At 38.1% G+C, this 15,875-nt stretch overlaps 1 protein-coding gene across 1 annotated transcript; it reads right to left on the reverse strand.

The window, feature by feature from the left end:
* Positions 1-456: 456 nt before the first annotated feature.
* On the reverse strand, positions 457-14,471 carry LOC140009901 (uncharacterized). Its single transcript, XM_072056237.1, has 3 exons — positions 13,852-14,471; positions 762-885; positions 457-603 (listed from the first exon to the last, which is right to left on the reverse strand). The coding sequence occupies exons 1-3, from the start codon at positions 14,469-14,471 to the stop codon at positions 457-459; spliced, it is 891 nt and encodes a 296-aa protein (XP_071912338.1).
* Positions 14,472-15,875: the final 1,404 nt, after the last annotated feature.

Genomic DNA, 15,875 nt, shown 5'->3' on the forward strand with positions numbered 1-15,875 from the left:
GCTACCTGAACGTTGGGATCAATTTGGGGTTTAGGGTTTGGTTCGGGCATGGTTTCCCTAGTACTCCCTTCAGTCATGGGTCGCCTACCACCACGTCCACGGCCTCGACCACTACGAGTGCCCTCCATCGATCTAAGTCAATCTAAGGTCAAAATATAAGTATAACGTTAAAAGGGCACATAACCCCTTCACTTAATATAAACATGAACAATTAACCAAAACAAATACCACATAAGAGATTTAAACACATAGAGCATATATACAAATAACACATAACAGTATCAAACAGTCATACAGCAGTTCAGTCAAATATATACAAGGGAAAATCCCATGGAACAAAATGGATCTTTCACAAGTTCACTATACACCCTAGGTCAAAAGGCCAAACAATTAACGGCAACTATCATCTTAGGTACCCCACACCCGGGATCAAAACACGACCCAAGGAACTCTAACCTAGTTCCCAACTGAGCCTACGGATTCACCCCCATGACTAAGACTGGGCGTGACTCCTTCTCCAGGTACCCCAACACCCGGAGCCACCACTACGTGCAATTGCTCTCGAAAAGCATTCGTCCGCTCCTGATCCATGGCTATGTCCCCCTGGAGCACCCCAATCCTAACTGCTTGCATCCTCAAGATGCCCCTCAGCCTAAGAATCTCAGTGTGATCCTGGGCGGCCGCCAGTCAGAGCCTCCTCCTCTCCTCAAACACCGCCACGACCACATGGTCTATATAAGAATATCTCTGGCAACGACTACAACGTCGGGTATGGCTAGCAGTATACCACAGCCAGATCGGACCTCCAGGTCGCTCCTGGTAGTCGATGACTCGATAACGCCTTCGCGGTGGCTCACCTCCGCTCCCACTAGCTCCGTCCATAACCTATAAGAAATCCATAAATGATCACTTAAATGATACGATAGCACTAATTCATATGCGAACACAAATCCCTACGGATCTAAAAATCAGGTCCTAGTTTGCCCAGATTAACTCAAACCTAGGCTCTGATACCAACTGTGACGGCCCCACCTCCCCCTAAGGCGAACTAAAGGGTTCGAAGTACTTCCTGCCCAGCTCTCGCCAGGACTACGGAGACGAAACATACAAAACTTATCTAACTTGCACAAGAATTTTTAAGAAACGAACCATCGAATCTTATCAAGTCATTCACACACAAGAAATGTTATCACGAATGACACTACAGTGTTTGAACGCTTAACCGGTCACAGAAAATGAAGAAACGAAAATTTGCTGCGGATGAACAGTGACTGCCACGTCACTATCTGGCTGCAATCCGGCCGGATTCTAGGCTGGATAGAGGGCAGTGGCCAAAATAAGAGGGATCAAAACCCCCTGTTAATCCGGCCTGAAACTGGCCTGATTGCCCTGGCCGAATTCAGGCCAGAGGCGAAACCAAAATTTTTTTTCTTCCTCCCCTGCATATCCGGCCAGATATCTGGCCAGAACTTGGCCGGATTCTTGGCCGGATTTGATGAACAGTGCCCACGCCAAGATTTTTCCTATTTCGCGCAAACTCCACATTTGTTCGAAATTCCGACCGAAACACAATGAACCTATAATCACCAATATTGTGGGAACGTACCATGTAGTATATACATCATATAACATAACATAACACCTTCTCAAAGGTATAGTGTTACAAGTACAATTCAAAAGAGAATGTTTGATCGGTTACAGTTAGGGTTTCCCCAACAATCGAGGAGCTATACAAAAAATAAAATGCCTAACTAGCTCAACTCGTTTTCTCAAAACACGATTCCAAAATGATCCCTGTAAGGAAAACAAAATAACGAGGGTGAGCTTACTCTCGTGAGGTACCAACAAGACACACAAGTAAACACATACTCTCACATAGTTATCCAAAGCTTATAAGGAAACAAGTCAATATAAAAGGATACAATTGGCTCTCAAGAGCCACTTTCCAGTTGCCGTACTTGATCTCAAACCCGTTGACACTCCGTCAACCTTTGAAGAGAAGAACAAACTGTAGATTTTCACTTTACACCACATTCCTTCCACCGGTCACCTCCTTACAGGGCCCGAACACCTCACAGTAACAAAGAGGGTAATACTCGAGTATACCAAAATGTTGAGGAGTTAACACTCCACTCGACCAACAGTGAACCCAAGGTCCGTTATCGATTCACCCAAGCCCTTGCCGGCTCGACTCGAATAACAACCAAGGGTGTATGAGCTCAAATATCACAGTTAAGTTGGCGGGCATAGCCCAAACAATATCAAAACATACAAAGATACGATTGCATAGTTAAACAGTAACAGTAGTACCGTTAAGAGATCGAGAGCGATAAAGTACACTCTCGTCTCATTCAAGCCATTCAAGTTCACATAGCAAGTATAAATAGTCATTTAAGCACTAGACCATATAATGGTACACTCATCGAATCAAATAAGCAAGTTTACACGTTCGCTTCAGACGTAGGCCCCGGATCACCGGTATGACCTATAACAAGTAAGAAAACCACAATTAAGATTCGAACACAAGTCAAACTACTATAATGAGCTACTAGTATAATATAACTAAACGTAAAATGGAGTAACAGTGGGTGTTAGGTATGAACAACCTTAAAACCTCTTCAATTCTACCCAAAATCACTCCCAACTCAAGATTCCTAAATCTCCTTAACATTGGACAGCATTTCCCCTTTAATTTTCACATTTCCAACCTATCATTCATCACCAATGTTCACACAAAACGACCATGAGAGCAAACATAGTCGGTAGGCCAGTCAATACACCTTACTAGGGTCACAATACCCTTAAATTTCAACCAATTACAAACTTATGAGTAAACCATAGAAAAGCCCCAAATATATAAAACCCTAAAACTGAAATTTTCGGCTAAAAGCTGAAATTTCCGCAACAAACCACCATTGACATATAGAGGTCCTATATTACTCAATATAAGGCTATCATTCCATGGCTAACTATAAGATACTATATAAAACAGAAAAATCCTCAATAAATAAGAAAATAGCACAACTCAACCATAATTCATGAAATAATCCACAAGATGACATGCTTCACCACTAGAATCCCATAATTGATCGTTACTATCATCAAAGAGGAGATATTTTGACAACTCACCTTGTCACCTCCAAGAAGCAAGGTAGTTAGTGGTTCTTCTTCACAAATGGCTCCACCAAAGCCCTCAAACTAGCTTATCAACTTACTTATGTGGAGAAATTTAGAATTTTAATGGTTGGTTTACAAGATTAAGCAAGAAAGGAAGGAAAATTGAAGAAGTTTTCTCTCTTCTTTGTCTCCAAGATGCATGGCCAAAGGGAAAGAAAATGGGAGGAATTTTGGGTCAAAATTTTTTTTAGTAAAGTTAAAGTAATGCTAGTCAAAGTCCAACTTCCAATGGGAGGGCAACATGTGGCATCTCTTGTGTTTATCTCACCTTCTCACTTACCAAGGTTTAATTATCTAGCTAACCTCTAATTAGCTCATAATACCATAAAATATAATATCAATATCTAAAACTTCTCCAAATTATCCACATTTATGACACTTACCGCACTAATAGGTCCCACATCCACTGTACACCACCATTACTACAGAAAATTACTTATTTGGGAAAAATGATTTAAAATTCATATTTTCGCATAAAATACCCCAAAAAATTCATATAATAAAGAAAATATAGAAAATGTGCACAAAAGGACGAAATAAATGCCTAGAAAATGAGAAAAATTTCGGGATCTCATAGGGCCACTGTTTCGGTATACTCGAGTATTACCACTGGAGGAATAAGGTGATAGCCAGACAAATCGAGGGGATCTGAAGTTATAAGGTGGAGTTGACCGAAATGGTTCCACTGGAACACCGTATCCTTCAATATGTGTTTATTTCTGTATCATGGTAACTGTCTTATTGTAAATGTGCTAATGTGAAATCTTGAACCGTATATGTATCATGCTTAACTTATATGATTTATTAGAACTGCTAGAGTGTCTTGGAACCTCACTGGGCTGTTTAGCTCATTCTACGTTTTTGTTTTCCTTAACAGGGTTCGAGACCAAGGGTGCTCGTGAATAGTACTAGATTGTTTTTTTTTTGAAGACCTTAAGTTGTATTATAACGGATGGTTGTAGTACATATTCTTTTGGATTGTATTAATCTTGAAAGCTAACTAATTGTAAGTATGAAATATTTTGGAGTACTTAAATTATATAGTGAAAATATTTGAAGTATTTTGAGCTTTTGAATTATAGATTGTAGTGAGTCCCGGCGAGAGTTGGGCAGGCATTCCGCGGATACCCTAGGGTTCGCCTTAGGGAGAAGTGGGGGCGTCACTGTTGGTATTAGAGCTTAGGCTTTAGATCTTTGTAGTGTATCCTAGATTTATAAGTTTAGGATGCCGGACTGTGGGACTGATTTGAAAGTTAAGTGACTATTTGTAAGGATGAAAATTAGAGCCGCGTCGCGGGGTGAGCTTGGGCCAAGTAGTGTTATGGTTCTTACAATGTGGATGAGTAAAGACTTAAGTGCTCTTCTAGAGTGAAGCTATGAATCATGAATGTGATAGGTATAAACCCTTTATCTTGATATTTGTAGAAAATTAGATATGTATGTTGGGTAGGAATCTCAAATGTTGTGATTTACTCTTGGGACCGGCCGGCTTGAGTTGTGAATTACCTTGTTTTGAATTTTTGTACCCGAGTACTTAAGAGTTGAGGGCAATCCTAAGGACTTGAGATCTCCATTTGTGAGGAATAAGAACGAATCGATATTTCACGTGAATAGTTACAGGAAACCAATAATCGTTTAGCTAAAATGGCACAATAATTAAGAGCGGGAGGTGAAAAAGATCGTAGCCCAGAAGATCCTAGTGTTGGGATTGAAGTTGAACGTGTTAGGAAATGGGAATCATCTTGTTCCAATTAATCTAGTGAAACACTACTTGTGATCTTTTGTAGTGGGACGATGGGAGTAGAACTTAAGAGTTTGTGCCTTGGAGATGAATGTGCTTTTGATAATCACCTGTTTACTTTTGTTTACTGACTTTGACTTGGTATGAACTTTACTTGACTATGACTTGTGTTATGATTTAATGAGCTTTAGTTTGTGTTTACTTGTATAGTGATAATGTTATTTGTACAAGTGATTTCATTTTTCTTTAAAAGTTGTTACTGGTATGTGTGTGTAGTTCAATTATGGTTTAGTGTGAGATTTATGCATATGCATATAGATTAGCTGTGAACATGGAAACTAGAGGACAACGAAAGGGACGTCAACCTAGACAACCCCGAAATCAAAGAGTAGATAATGGGTCTGATATTGATCAAAACGCCGAGCCAAGGGCTAGGGAAGGAGATGACCAAATGGCATTAGTTTTAACTTGCATGATGGATGTTCTAGAACTCTTAGTAGCTCAACAAGGTTAGGGGGTTGGACAAGGAAATCAACCTGAAAACCAAGAGATAGGGGAGGATCGAGCTTTGGAGCGGTTTCAGAAATTCTTCCCGCCCAAATTTTCTGGAGGACCTGACCCAGAAGTGGTTGAGAATTGGTTAGAGAACATAAGGAATATATTCGATGCCTTGGACTACACAGAGGAAAGACAAGTCACTTTTATTGTATTTCAACTTGAAGGAGCGGCCCGAGCTTGGTGGAATGTTATAAGAAACAAGTGGGAAAGAGATCAAACTCTAAGGACTTAGATAAACTTTGTACGAGAGTTTAACGAGAAATTTCTTCCTCCACTAGTCCGAGAAAAAAGAGAAGACGATTTTATAAAGCTTCGTCAAGAAACTTTGAGTGTGGCTGAGTACGAAACACGATTCATGAAATTATCTACATATGCTCCAGAATTGGTGGCTACGGAACAGAAGAGAATAAGACGGTTTATCCAAGGATTAAATTTAGAAATCCAAGATGCCCTTGCCGCAGCACAGATTGAAACATTTAGTGATGCTCTCGAGAAAGCGCAAAGGGTGGAAAGCACAAAATTCCAACTGAGAGCCTTTCAAGCGAGGAAAAGAGATGCATCCGATAGTAGACTAAGAGAAATTGGACCACTACCCAAAGTTAAAAAAGAAGTTGATGGAGTAAGACTATCACTTCCTTCACCACTCATGATAAAAGAACCAGAAGGGACTATGTCACGAAGAGCTCCAATAGGACAGATACAATCAAAGAAAACCTCGCAAGCAAGTCAATTCACAATGCCTCGTCTGACCTGTAGATAATGTGGAAGGACGAATCATACTGAAGAAAACTACTGGCTAAAGGGGCGAAAGTGTATGGGATGTGGGAGCACCGACCATAAAGTTCACGACTGTCCAAAGCGGTATCCACGAGAAACTACTACTCAACAAGGAAATAGAACTATCCCTTGACAAGTCAATGGAGGAGGAAACCGAGCAGTGGCATCTGCAAGAACATATGAAGTGATCACACAACAAGGTTCAAGGTTATCTGAGGTTACGGAAGGTATGAATTTCGAGGACGAAATTCTTTTTAAGGAAGGAAGGTTGTGAGGACCCGAATTTTCTTATTTTTATTTTATTTTTCTGGTTTAATTAATTATTTACTCACCCATTTTCTCTGAATAATTTATTTCGATCATTCTAAACTTATTTACATGGAATAACGTCTCAATTATATTTTTAACATATTTCGTTAGTAAAATTAATTTTTCTAGGGCTCGTTTAGCGAGAAATAAGTACACATTTTTGGAGGCTATGTTCGATCCGAGAGTACATTAGTTTTGGAGAATTAAGAATGATCAATAGTAGATTAAGAAAAGTTAATTGAGAGATTAGATGTGAGTAAGCTAAAATTAAATTTATATCGTGCGTGCATCGAAAGTTTTCCAAAAGACGCGCTGGTACAAATTAATTGGAGATTTGAGGAATTAATACTAGACTCATGTGAAGACTTATGTTTTTATTTCTAAAATAGTTATTTTCATGATTATTTATCCTACTATTAGTTAGTTATATCATCGTTACAAGAATTTCTTTGAAATTGCGTTTTATCGCACATGAGTCGGAAGTTCGCATTTTCACGCGCGCGACTAATTGATGGACTTTAGAATTTTATTTTAGACTACTAAGAGTGAATAATTATAGTGTTAAAGGAATTACATTTGGAGGTTTAGTGCACAAGTGCAACAAACTCGAGAGAAAGCGGACACGAAGTTGACTTTTTCCCAAACTTTGGCCCCAAGTTTCCAAGCTTCCAAGGGAAGCTTTAGTCATCAGATTTCTCTCTCTCTCCTCACTCATAGCCTGGCCGAAACTCTTCAAGGAGAAGAGGAAGAAAAGCTTCTCCAGTTTTGCTTCAATCCTTGCTCCATTTCATCTCAAATCTTGCAACCAACTTCCACTTCACTTGGAGATTCACTTGGACTAGGAAGGAAGCATCAACTCATGGTTTGTCTTGAGGTTTTAGAAGTGCAAAATTTCTGGTTTATCTCAAAGAAATACAAGGTAATCATCCGATCACTTAAACTTAGCTTTAATGGGTTAATATTTGCTAGGAAGCTTGTAGCTTCATGGTTATTGTTGTGGTTTGAGTTTAAATGTTGGAGTGGGCTCTATGAAATCCCACAATGGATATATTGGACTGATATGATGATTATAAGTGTGGTTTGTGTTAATTAAGTGGTAAACAAGGTGAGATTAGTTGGAAAATTGAAAGGAAAGTTGAGGAAAATTTCGGTTGGTTGATGACCAATTCTGCCCAGTTTTTGCCGAAGCTTTGATTCAAAATTTTAGTGATCAAATGACCTTGAATCTAATTTAGATATGTTGTATAGGATGTGTGGAAAGTTTTCACCCAAAATCACTTGATTTGGTTGAGGAAAAATCGAGTTTTGGTAGGAGCAAAACTGGAAAATCTATGACAGGGGCTCTCTGGCAGTAAACTTTGAATGATCATAACTCTTTGCTCAGATGTCGAAATCAAGTTCCGTTAGCGGCATTTGAAACTAGACATCCATAGTTTTCTAACGATATAAAATGAATCCTCTGATTCAAAGTGAGTGAGCTATACTAGTTCACCAAAATTACCTGTTATGTTTTATTGCTTTGCTCGAGGGTCAGTGATGAGCTGAGGCTTGTTGCTTGAATTTGAGCTAGTTATGTACTGAATTTTAAAATGATTGCTTCTGATGAAATGTAGCCTGTTGAATGTAATTTCAAACGCCACAAACCATTCTCAATTTCAATTGTAGTGAGTGAGATATGGTCTAAGTTTCAAACTGCACGAAAGCAGAAAATCTGGAAAACCCTTCTGTCTTGCTAGCCGACTGGTCTAGTTTGATTTGGGACATGTTGTTTTGAAAATTCTGATGTCAATCACCTACCAAATGTATATTAGATGTTTCTTAGACCTTGTTTCACAAATGAGCCAGATTTGAGTTGATTTCATTAGGCAAAATGTTCGAAAAAGAAAAAGAAAGCAAGAAGACAGATTTGCTTTGAAACATTTTACGAACTTCAGTCATTTTGTTAACTGCCTTCCCATGTAAGTTTTCAAATGAAATTTCATAAAGAAGTAGTCCTCATACGGAAGTTGAAGTGCACCAATTTTGGTGTCATTCTAAGACTGTTTTGATATACAAATAAGATCCCAAAGTTACCTTTCAAATCTGGAAAAATGGACCGAGCGGTCCTTGTTTTTAACCAACTTTGAGCTGCTATATCTTGGTGTTCAAAACTCCGATTCTAGTTCTGTTTCAGAGGTTAGTTCACTTTTTGTGAATTTTTCCGAATTTCCAAAGTTTATCGAAAACTAAGGCTGAAACTGTCTTGGGAGTCCAAGTCAGCCCCTTTAAGCTGAAATTTGAGTGTCTTCCGTTTAGAATCTTAGAAAAGTGTCTTCTAAGAAATTTTAGTACTTCAAACAAAGATTCCAACGGTGTAAAGTTTTCCATTTTTTGACATGCCAAACTCCAGATTCAATTTTCCAAAGATTGTCGTGCAAAGCTGAAATTTGTCGATTACTTAGAAAATATAATTTCGGGAACTTGACTTCTTTTCTCGATATCGATTGAACGTTTTGAACTCAATTTCATAGAAGATGCTAGTCTCTCTTCGGACTTTAAAACTTTACTCTTGAATCTCGAGTTGAGAGAATTAAAGCTCTCTTTTAAGACTTTGACTTAGTCTAAATGAATGTGCATCCTTTCTTGGTAAATGCATGATTGTGAGTGAAGTTAATTATTATTTGCTCAGGCGCTCAAGGGGACCTTCAAGAGGAACTCGAAGCGGACGCCTAAACACTTGTTTGAGCACTTACTCACTTGTTTTGAATTGGTGAGTGTTCCATATAGGAGTACGTGACTTGAATAGTGTTATGACATGTTTACTCCATGGTCATTATATGTTTAACTGTTAAGTGCTACTGATAATTGCTCCTATGAACCTTTCCACCATTTTAAGGCGAGTGTGTACTTTATCTCACTCGACCTACAAAAATGATAAATTTCTACCGTTAACCGTGAACTACTTATCGTTTACCGATTTATTTGATTACTTACCATTTACCGATCTGTTTGATTACTTACCGTTTACCAATTTACTTGATTACTTGACTACTTGATTACTTGATTACCATAAATTACGTGTTCATATGAAATTACCGCATATTTCTTACGTGTTTAAGTGTTAAGTGTTACTGATGATTGCTCATATGAAATTGCCCACCGTTTTGAGGTGAGTGTGTACTTTATCTCACTCGACCTATTAAAATGACAAATTTCTACCGTTCAACCGATTTACTGTTCAACCGATCTACCGTTTACCGATTTACTTGATTACCTGCTTACTTGATTACTTGTGCATGTTGTAAGCTCTAAGTTGAACTGGACCCTGCCCTTGGTTACTAACCTGCTCGAGCCAGGACTGGGCTCGATCGAGTAGGTTGGAACTCTGGGCCACCATTTCGGTATACTCGTGTATTACCACTGGAGGGATAAGGTGATGGCCAATCAAACCAAGGGGATCTGAAGTTATAAGGTGAAGTTGACCAAAATGGTTCCACTGGAACACCGTATCCTTCAATATGTGTTTATTTCTGTATCATGATAACTGTCTTATTGTAAATGTGCCAATATGAACTCTTGAACCGTATATGTATCATGCTTAACTTACATGATTTATTAGAACTGCTAGAATGTCTTGGAACCTCACTGGGCTGTTTAGTTCATTCCACGTTTTTGTTTTTCTTAACAGGGTTCGAAACCAAGGGTGCTCGTGAATAGTACTAGATTGTTTCTTTTGAAGATCTTAAGTTGTATTATAACGGATAGTTGTAGTACATATTCTTTTGGATTGTATTAACCTTGAAAACTAACTAATTGTAAGTATGAAATATTTTGGAGTACTTAAATTATATAGTGAAAATATTTGAAGTATTTCGAGGTTTTGAATTATAGATTGTAGTGAGTCCCGGCGAGAGTCAGGCAGGCATTCCGCGGATACCCTACGGTTCGCCCTAGGGAGAAGTGGGGGCATCACAGAGGGAGTATTGGTGGTTTGAATCTTGTGGGGGAAGAATGAGGAAAAAGCTAACTTTAAGTTGGTGCACAAAGTCAACCCTTAATCGTAACTCGATAGGGTTTTGTACTGCCACTTTCTCTCTTGTTTGTTACACTTGTACACTAATCCTCTAAAGTAATTCCTCTAGCACTGTAATTACTCATACTTACTAGTCTAGTATTAATTCTCCAAGATCATTGCACTCTCGGACTAAACATTACCTCGAAAAACGTGTATTCGCTATTCCTTACTAAACGAGCTGCAGAAAAATTAAATTTACTAACAAGACGTTTTAAAAATATAAATGAGACATTGTTCCATGTAAATGGATTTAAAATGGTTGAACTAAATTATTCGAAGAAAATGGGTGAATAAATAATTAAATGAACCAGTAAAATAAGATAAAAGTAAGAAAAATTTCGAGTCCTCACAGATAAATCCTAAGAAAATACATGTTAACTCTTTTGGTTTCGAAAAGGAAGCGAGTAAACTGTTAAGTTCACAACTTGATGCAAGCAACTAGAAAATCTTGTTTAAAGTGGCCGTTACTCTGTCTTTGAGGTACATACACTTTTTAGCAAAATTTTAGCTTATAAGTCACCCACATGGTCAACTTAAGCATTCCTAAGAAAACTAAGTCCAAATCGATCACAAGTCACATCCCTATTCCACTTTCACTTACTTACTCCACAAGAGGAAAATCGGGCAGCATTTCCCCTATTTTCCGTAACTTTCTTCTTATTTTTCAAGCCAAGTTTCATGTCAAATCAACTCAAATCAATTCCACAATTAATAAGATAAAAGCGGCTCTTATACTAGGCCACAAAACCATCTAATTAAATCTCATTCTAGCATATAATCATCACCTATCAAAGCTGGAAAATTCTCCAATAAAGCTGAAATTGTAGAACTAAAGCTGAAAATTCTTATTTGGAAGCTAAAAAGTCACAATAAAGGTACAAATCTTCACACAAGTCCATAACCAAGATAGATACCATCATATCATAGATGAACAACATAAAACAAGGTTGAAAAACATAAGCCCTAGGTTGAAATTTCACCAATCTTTATCAAATCTAGGTTATCATCCATAAAACTTCCAATTTCAAGTCATGTTCACCATAAATTACAAGATAAGAAAAAGAAATGAAGTTTTTCCCACTTAGTACCTTCAAACCCCTTAAAGAAAGTGAAAAATCAAGGCTTTCCTCTCCAAAAACTCTTCACTACAAGCTTCCTTGCCTCCTTAGTGCAACTTTGTTCCTTTTAGATTTGTGATTCTAACTGAAACAAGGCAAGAATTAAGATGAAAGTGGTGGTTTTTCTTCTCTCTTTTCCTCTCCTTACTCTCGGTCAAGATGAGAAAGAAATGAAGGAAAAGTTGGCTACAAGAAAGATAAGAAGGAAAGAAAGCCTTTGGGTCAAGCAAGCCTTGGATCGCAGACACTTGGCAAGGCCAAGTTTTTCCTCTTTTTTTTTTCTCTTCCTTCTCTTGGTCAAAAATTTCGGCCACCCTAGGACATAAATTAGGGAAGGATAAATGAAAAAAAAAATAAGAAGATTAGGGTAAGAAAGTACTGGTCAAGTGGTGTCCTCAACCGGTAACAAACGGTGCGAGTTGGTTCAAGCCTATTTCTTTAACTCGCTTGTACTTTTGTTTTAACTTATGATTCACTAACTTACTCTTAGCACTTTTAATCACAAACTTCCTCTTACTTAATACCCGCTCTTATCCACCAAATTTAGTAAATACACCTCACCAATTGATCACACTACCCAAGTGCACCAAAACCCTAGCTTACCCTAATTATAGCCGTAAAAGTAAAACTCTCAATTCTATTATTTATTACAACTATTAAGGGAGTAAATTAGTAGTAAAGGAATTATAAATTAACTTATTCAAAATAAAAGGGAATTATAAGGAAAATATAGGTGAACTTTCAAGTCTTCACACTCTTTCCCCCTTAAAAGAATTTCGACCTTGAAATTCATATCTTTATTTGCAAATAGCTTAGGGTACTTCTCTTGCATGCTTGTCTCTAGCTCCAGGTTGTTTTCTCCACCTCATGGTGTTTCCATAGAACCTTAACCAGTGGAATTTCCTTATTCCTCAAGTCCTTCACCTTTCGGTCTAGTACTCGAATAGGTCATTCCTCAAGGTCAAAGACTCGTCAAGCTCAACATCCTCTGGCGGCAAAATATAAGTCGGGTCCGGATGATATTTCTTAAGCAAAGAGACATGGAAAATATCATGGATTTGAGATAAACTGGCTGGTAACTCTAATCGATAAGCCACATTCCCTATCCTTTGGAGTATACTGAAAGGTCCTATGTATCTTGGTTGTAACTTTTTTCCTTTTCCCGCCTTGATCTTTCCTTTCAGTGGGGTAATCTTAAGAAACACCTTATCTCCTATCTCAAACTTCAAATTCTTTCTCCAATGGTCGACATAGCTCTTTTGTCGACTTTGGACCGTTTGAAGCCTCTAACATATCATTTTTACCTTTTCGTAGGCTTTCTTAACTCATGGTATTGTTGTCGAGTCCATAACTTTTCTCTCTCCTACTTCATCCCAATGGATCGATGATCAGCATTTTTGTCCACAAAGTGCTTCATATGGAGCCATTTGAATAGAAGAGTGATAACTATTGTTATAGGCAAACTCAACTAATGTCATGTACTGACTCCAACTTCCTCCAAAATCCACAATACAAGCTCTTAACATATCCTCAAAAGTTTGAATGGTTCTCTTCGACTATCTATCTGTTTGGGGATGATAGGTTGTACTATAGTTCAGCTTAATTCCTAGACTCTTGCAATTTCTGCCAAAATCGAGATACAAATTTAGGATCTCTATTGGATACTATGCTCACTGGTACCCTATGCAATCTTACAACCTCATCCATGTAAAGTTTAGCAAGTTTCTCCAAAGAACATTTCATATTAATTTGTAAGAAATAAGCAGTTTTAGTCAATCGGTCCACTATCACCCAAACCGCATCATGACCCTTTTGAGTTCGTGGTAATCCTGACACAAAACCCATCATTATGTGTTCCCACTTCTACTCAGGTATCGTCAGAGGCTGTAACAAACCCAACGGTTTTTGATACTCGGCCTTCACTTGTTGACATGTAAGACACTTTTGAACAAATTGAGCAATCTCCTATTTCATGTTGTCCCACCAGTATAGACCTTTGAGATCCTGATACATCTTGCCACTACCTGAGATGTACAGTATACCTAGAACGGTGAGATTTTTCTAAAATGTCATTTTTCAATTCCTCATCCTTTGGTACAACAACGTGATTTCAAAACCTTAGAATGCCATCAGGACCTAAATTGAAGTCAGGTAATTTTTCCTTTTTCACCCATTCCATCCACTTTTGTGCGGTTGATTCTTTCTTTTGACCCTCCTTAATTTGGTCCAACAATGTTGATTTCACCACAATATTGCCAAACATAACCTTTTGTCGTTCAAGACAAGGGATCCATTCACTAACATCTTCTAATAGGTTCCACTCTCTTATCATCAAACCTGCTAGTTGAGACTTCCGATTTAAAGCATCTGCCACAACATTAGATTTTTTCAGATGGTAATTAATGATACAGTCATAATCTTCTATGAACTCCATCCACCGACGTTGCCTCAGATTTAGTTCCTTCGGGGAGAACAAGTACTTAAGGCTTTTATGGTCTGTATACACCTCAAAAGTCACAACATACAAGTAATGCCGCCATTTTTTCAAAGCAAACACAACGGCTGCGAATTCTAAATCATGGGTTGGATAATTCTGCTCATGAGATTTTAACTTCCAAGAAGCATAGGCAATTACATTCCTATTTTGCATTAAGACACACCCTAATCCTTCTCTCGAAACATCTGTATATACCATATAACTATCCTTCTCATTTGGCAAAGCTAGCACTGGTGCCATAGTCAATCACTTCTTAAGTTCTTGGAAACTGGTCTCACACTTAGCATCCCAAATATATTTTCCTTGCTTCTTTGTCAAATTTGTTAGGGGTTAGCAATTCTTGAGAAATCCTTTGTAAACCGATGGTAATATCCCGCTAGACCCAAAAAACTACAAATCTCAGTAGGATTTTTCGGCCGTTTCTACTTGACAGCAGTTTCTGCTTTAACCGGATCCGCAGTGAATCCGTCTTTTGAGATTATATGGTCTAGAAATGACACTTTCTCTAGTCAGAACTCGCACTTGCTAAACTTGACAAACAACTGGTGCTCTCTCAAGGTTTTCAATACCATTCTCAAGTGCCACTTATACTCCTCCTTAGTCTTAGAATACACCAAAATATCATCAATAAACACCACCACAAATTGGTCCAAATAGGATTTAAACACCCGATGCATTAAATCCATGAATGCTGCTGGGATATTAGTTAATCCAAATGGTATCACCGCAAACTCATTATACCCATATCGAGTGTTAAAAGCAGTTTTTGGCACATCCTTCCTCTTAATTCTTAATTGATAATATCCTTGTTTAAGATCTAACTTTGAGAATACCATAGCCTCTTGTAATTGGTCAAATAACTCGTCAATGTGGGGCAAAAGATATTTATTCTTAACAGTCACTGCATTCAACCCCCAGTAATCAATACATAATCTCAATCTTTCGTCCTTTTTCTTAATAAAAAGCACTGGAGCGCCCCAAGGTAACTCACTCTCATGTATAAATCCCCGTTCTAGCAAGTCTTGCAATTGCAATTTCAATTCCTTAAGTTCAGTGGACGCCATTCGATAAGCGATTTTTGAGATGGGGTTAGTTCCAGGGTCCAGATCAATCTTAAACTCGATCTCTCTCTCAAGAGGCAATGACATCAGTTTATCTGGGAATACATATGGATATTCATTTATCACCGGCATCTCCTCTAGTTTAACCTTTTCTCCTAGGGTACTAACTAGAAATGTTAGATACCCCTGTGTCTCATTATTTAACAATTTTCTAGCCCTAATTCCCGAAATAAGGGTAGATGAGCCTAAAATACCCCTCACATCTAGTTTTAGGGTTGTCTCACCGGGAATACAAAATTTGACCACTTTGGTTCGGCAGTCTACCCAAGCATGAATGGCATCTTTGATGTATTAATTTCACTTGTATGGTCGGTAAGTAGCAAATTCCAGATTAGTCATGAAACCCTAATTCAAAGGGAAGTTAGTTTGGTTGAGTTAAGGCTTAGATGATTAGGGTTTGATTGGATAGGTTGAAGGGTTAGTTGAACTTGTAGGATTAAAAGCATAGAATATGGTTAGTGTTTGTTAGGTTTTGAGGTTAATTTGGAAGAGCAAATTCAGACCTTTTGTGAAGCTATTAGAA

Source organism: Coffea arabica, chromosome 6e (assembly GCF_036785885.1).
Source record: "Coffea arabica cultivar ET-39 chromosome 6e, Coffea Arabica ET-39 HiFi, whole genome shotgun sequence".
Classification (NCBI taxonomy): domain Eukaryota; kingdom Viridiplantae; phylum Streptophyta; class Magnoliopsida; order Gentianales; family Rubiaceae; genus Coffea; species Coffea arabica.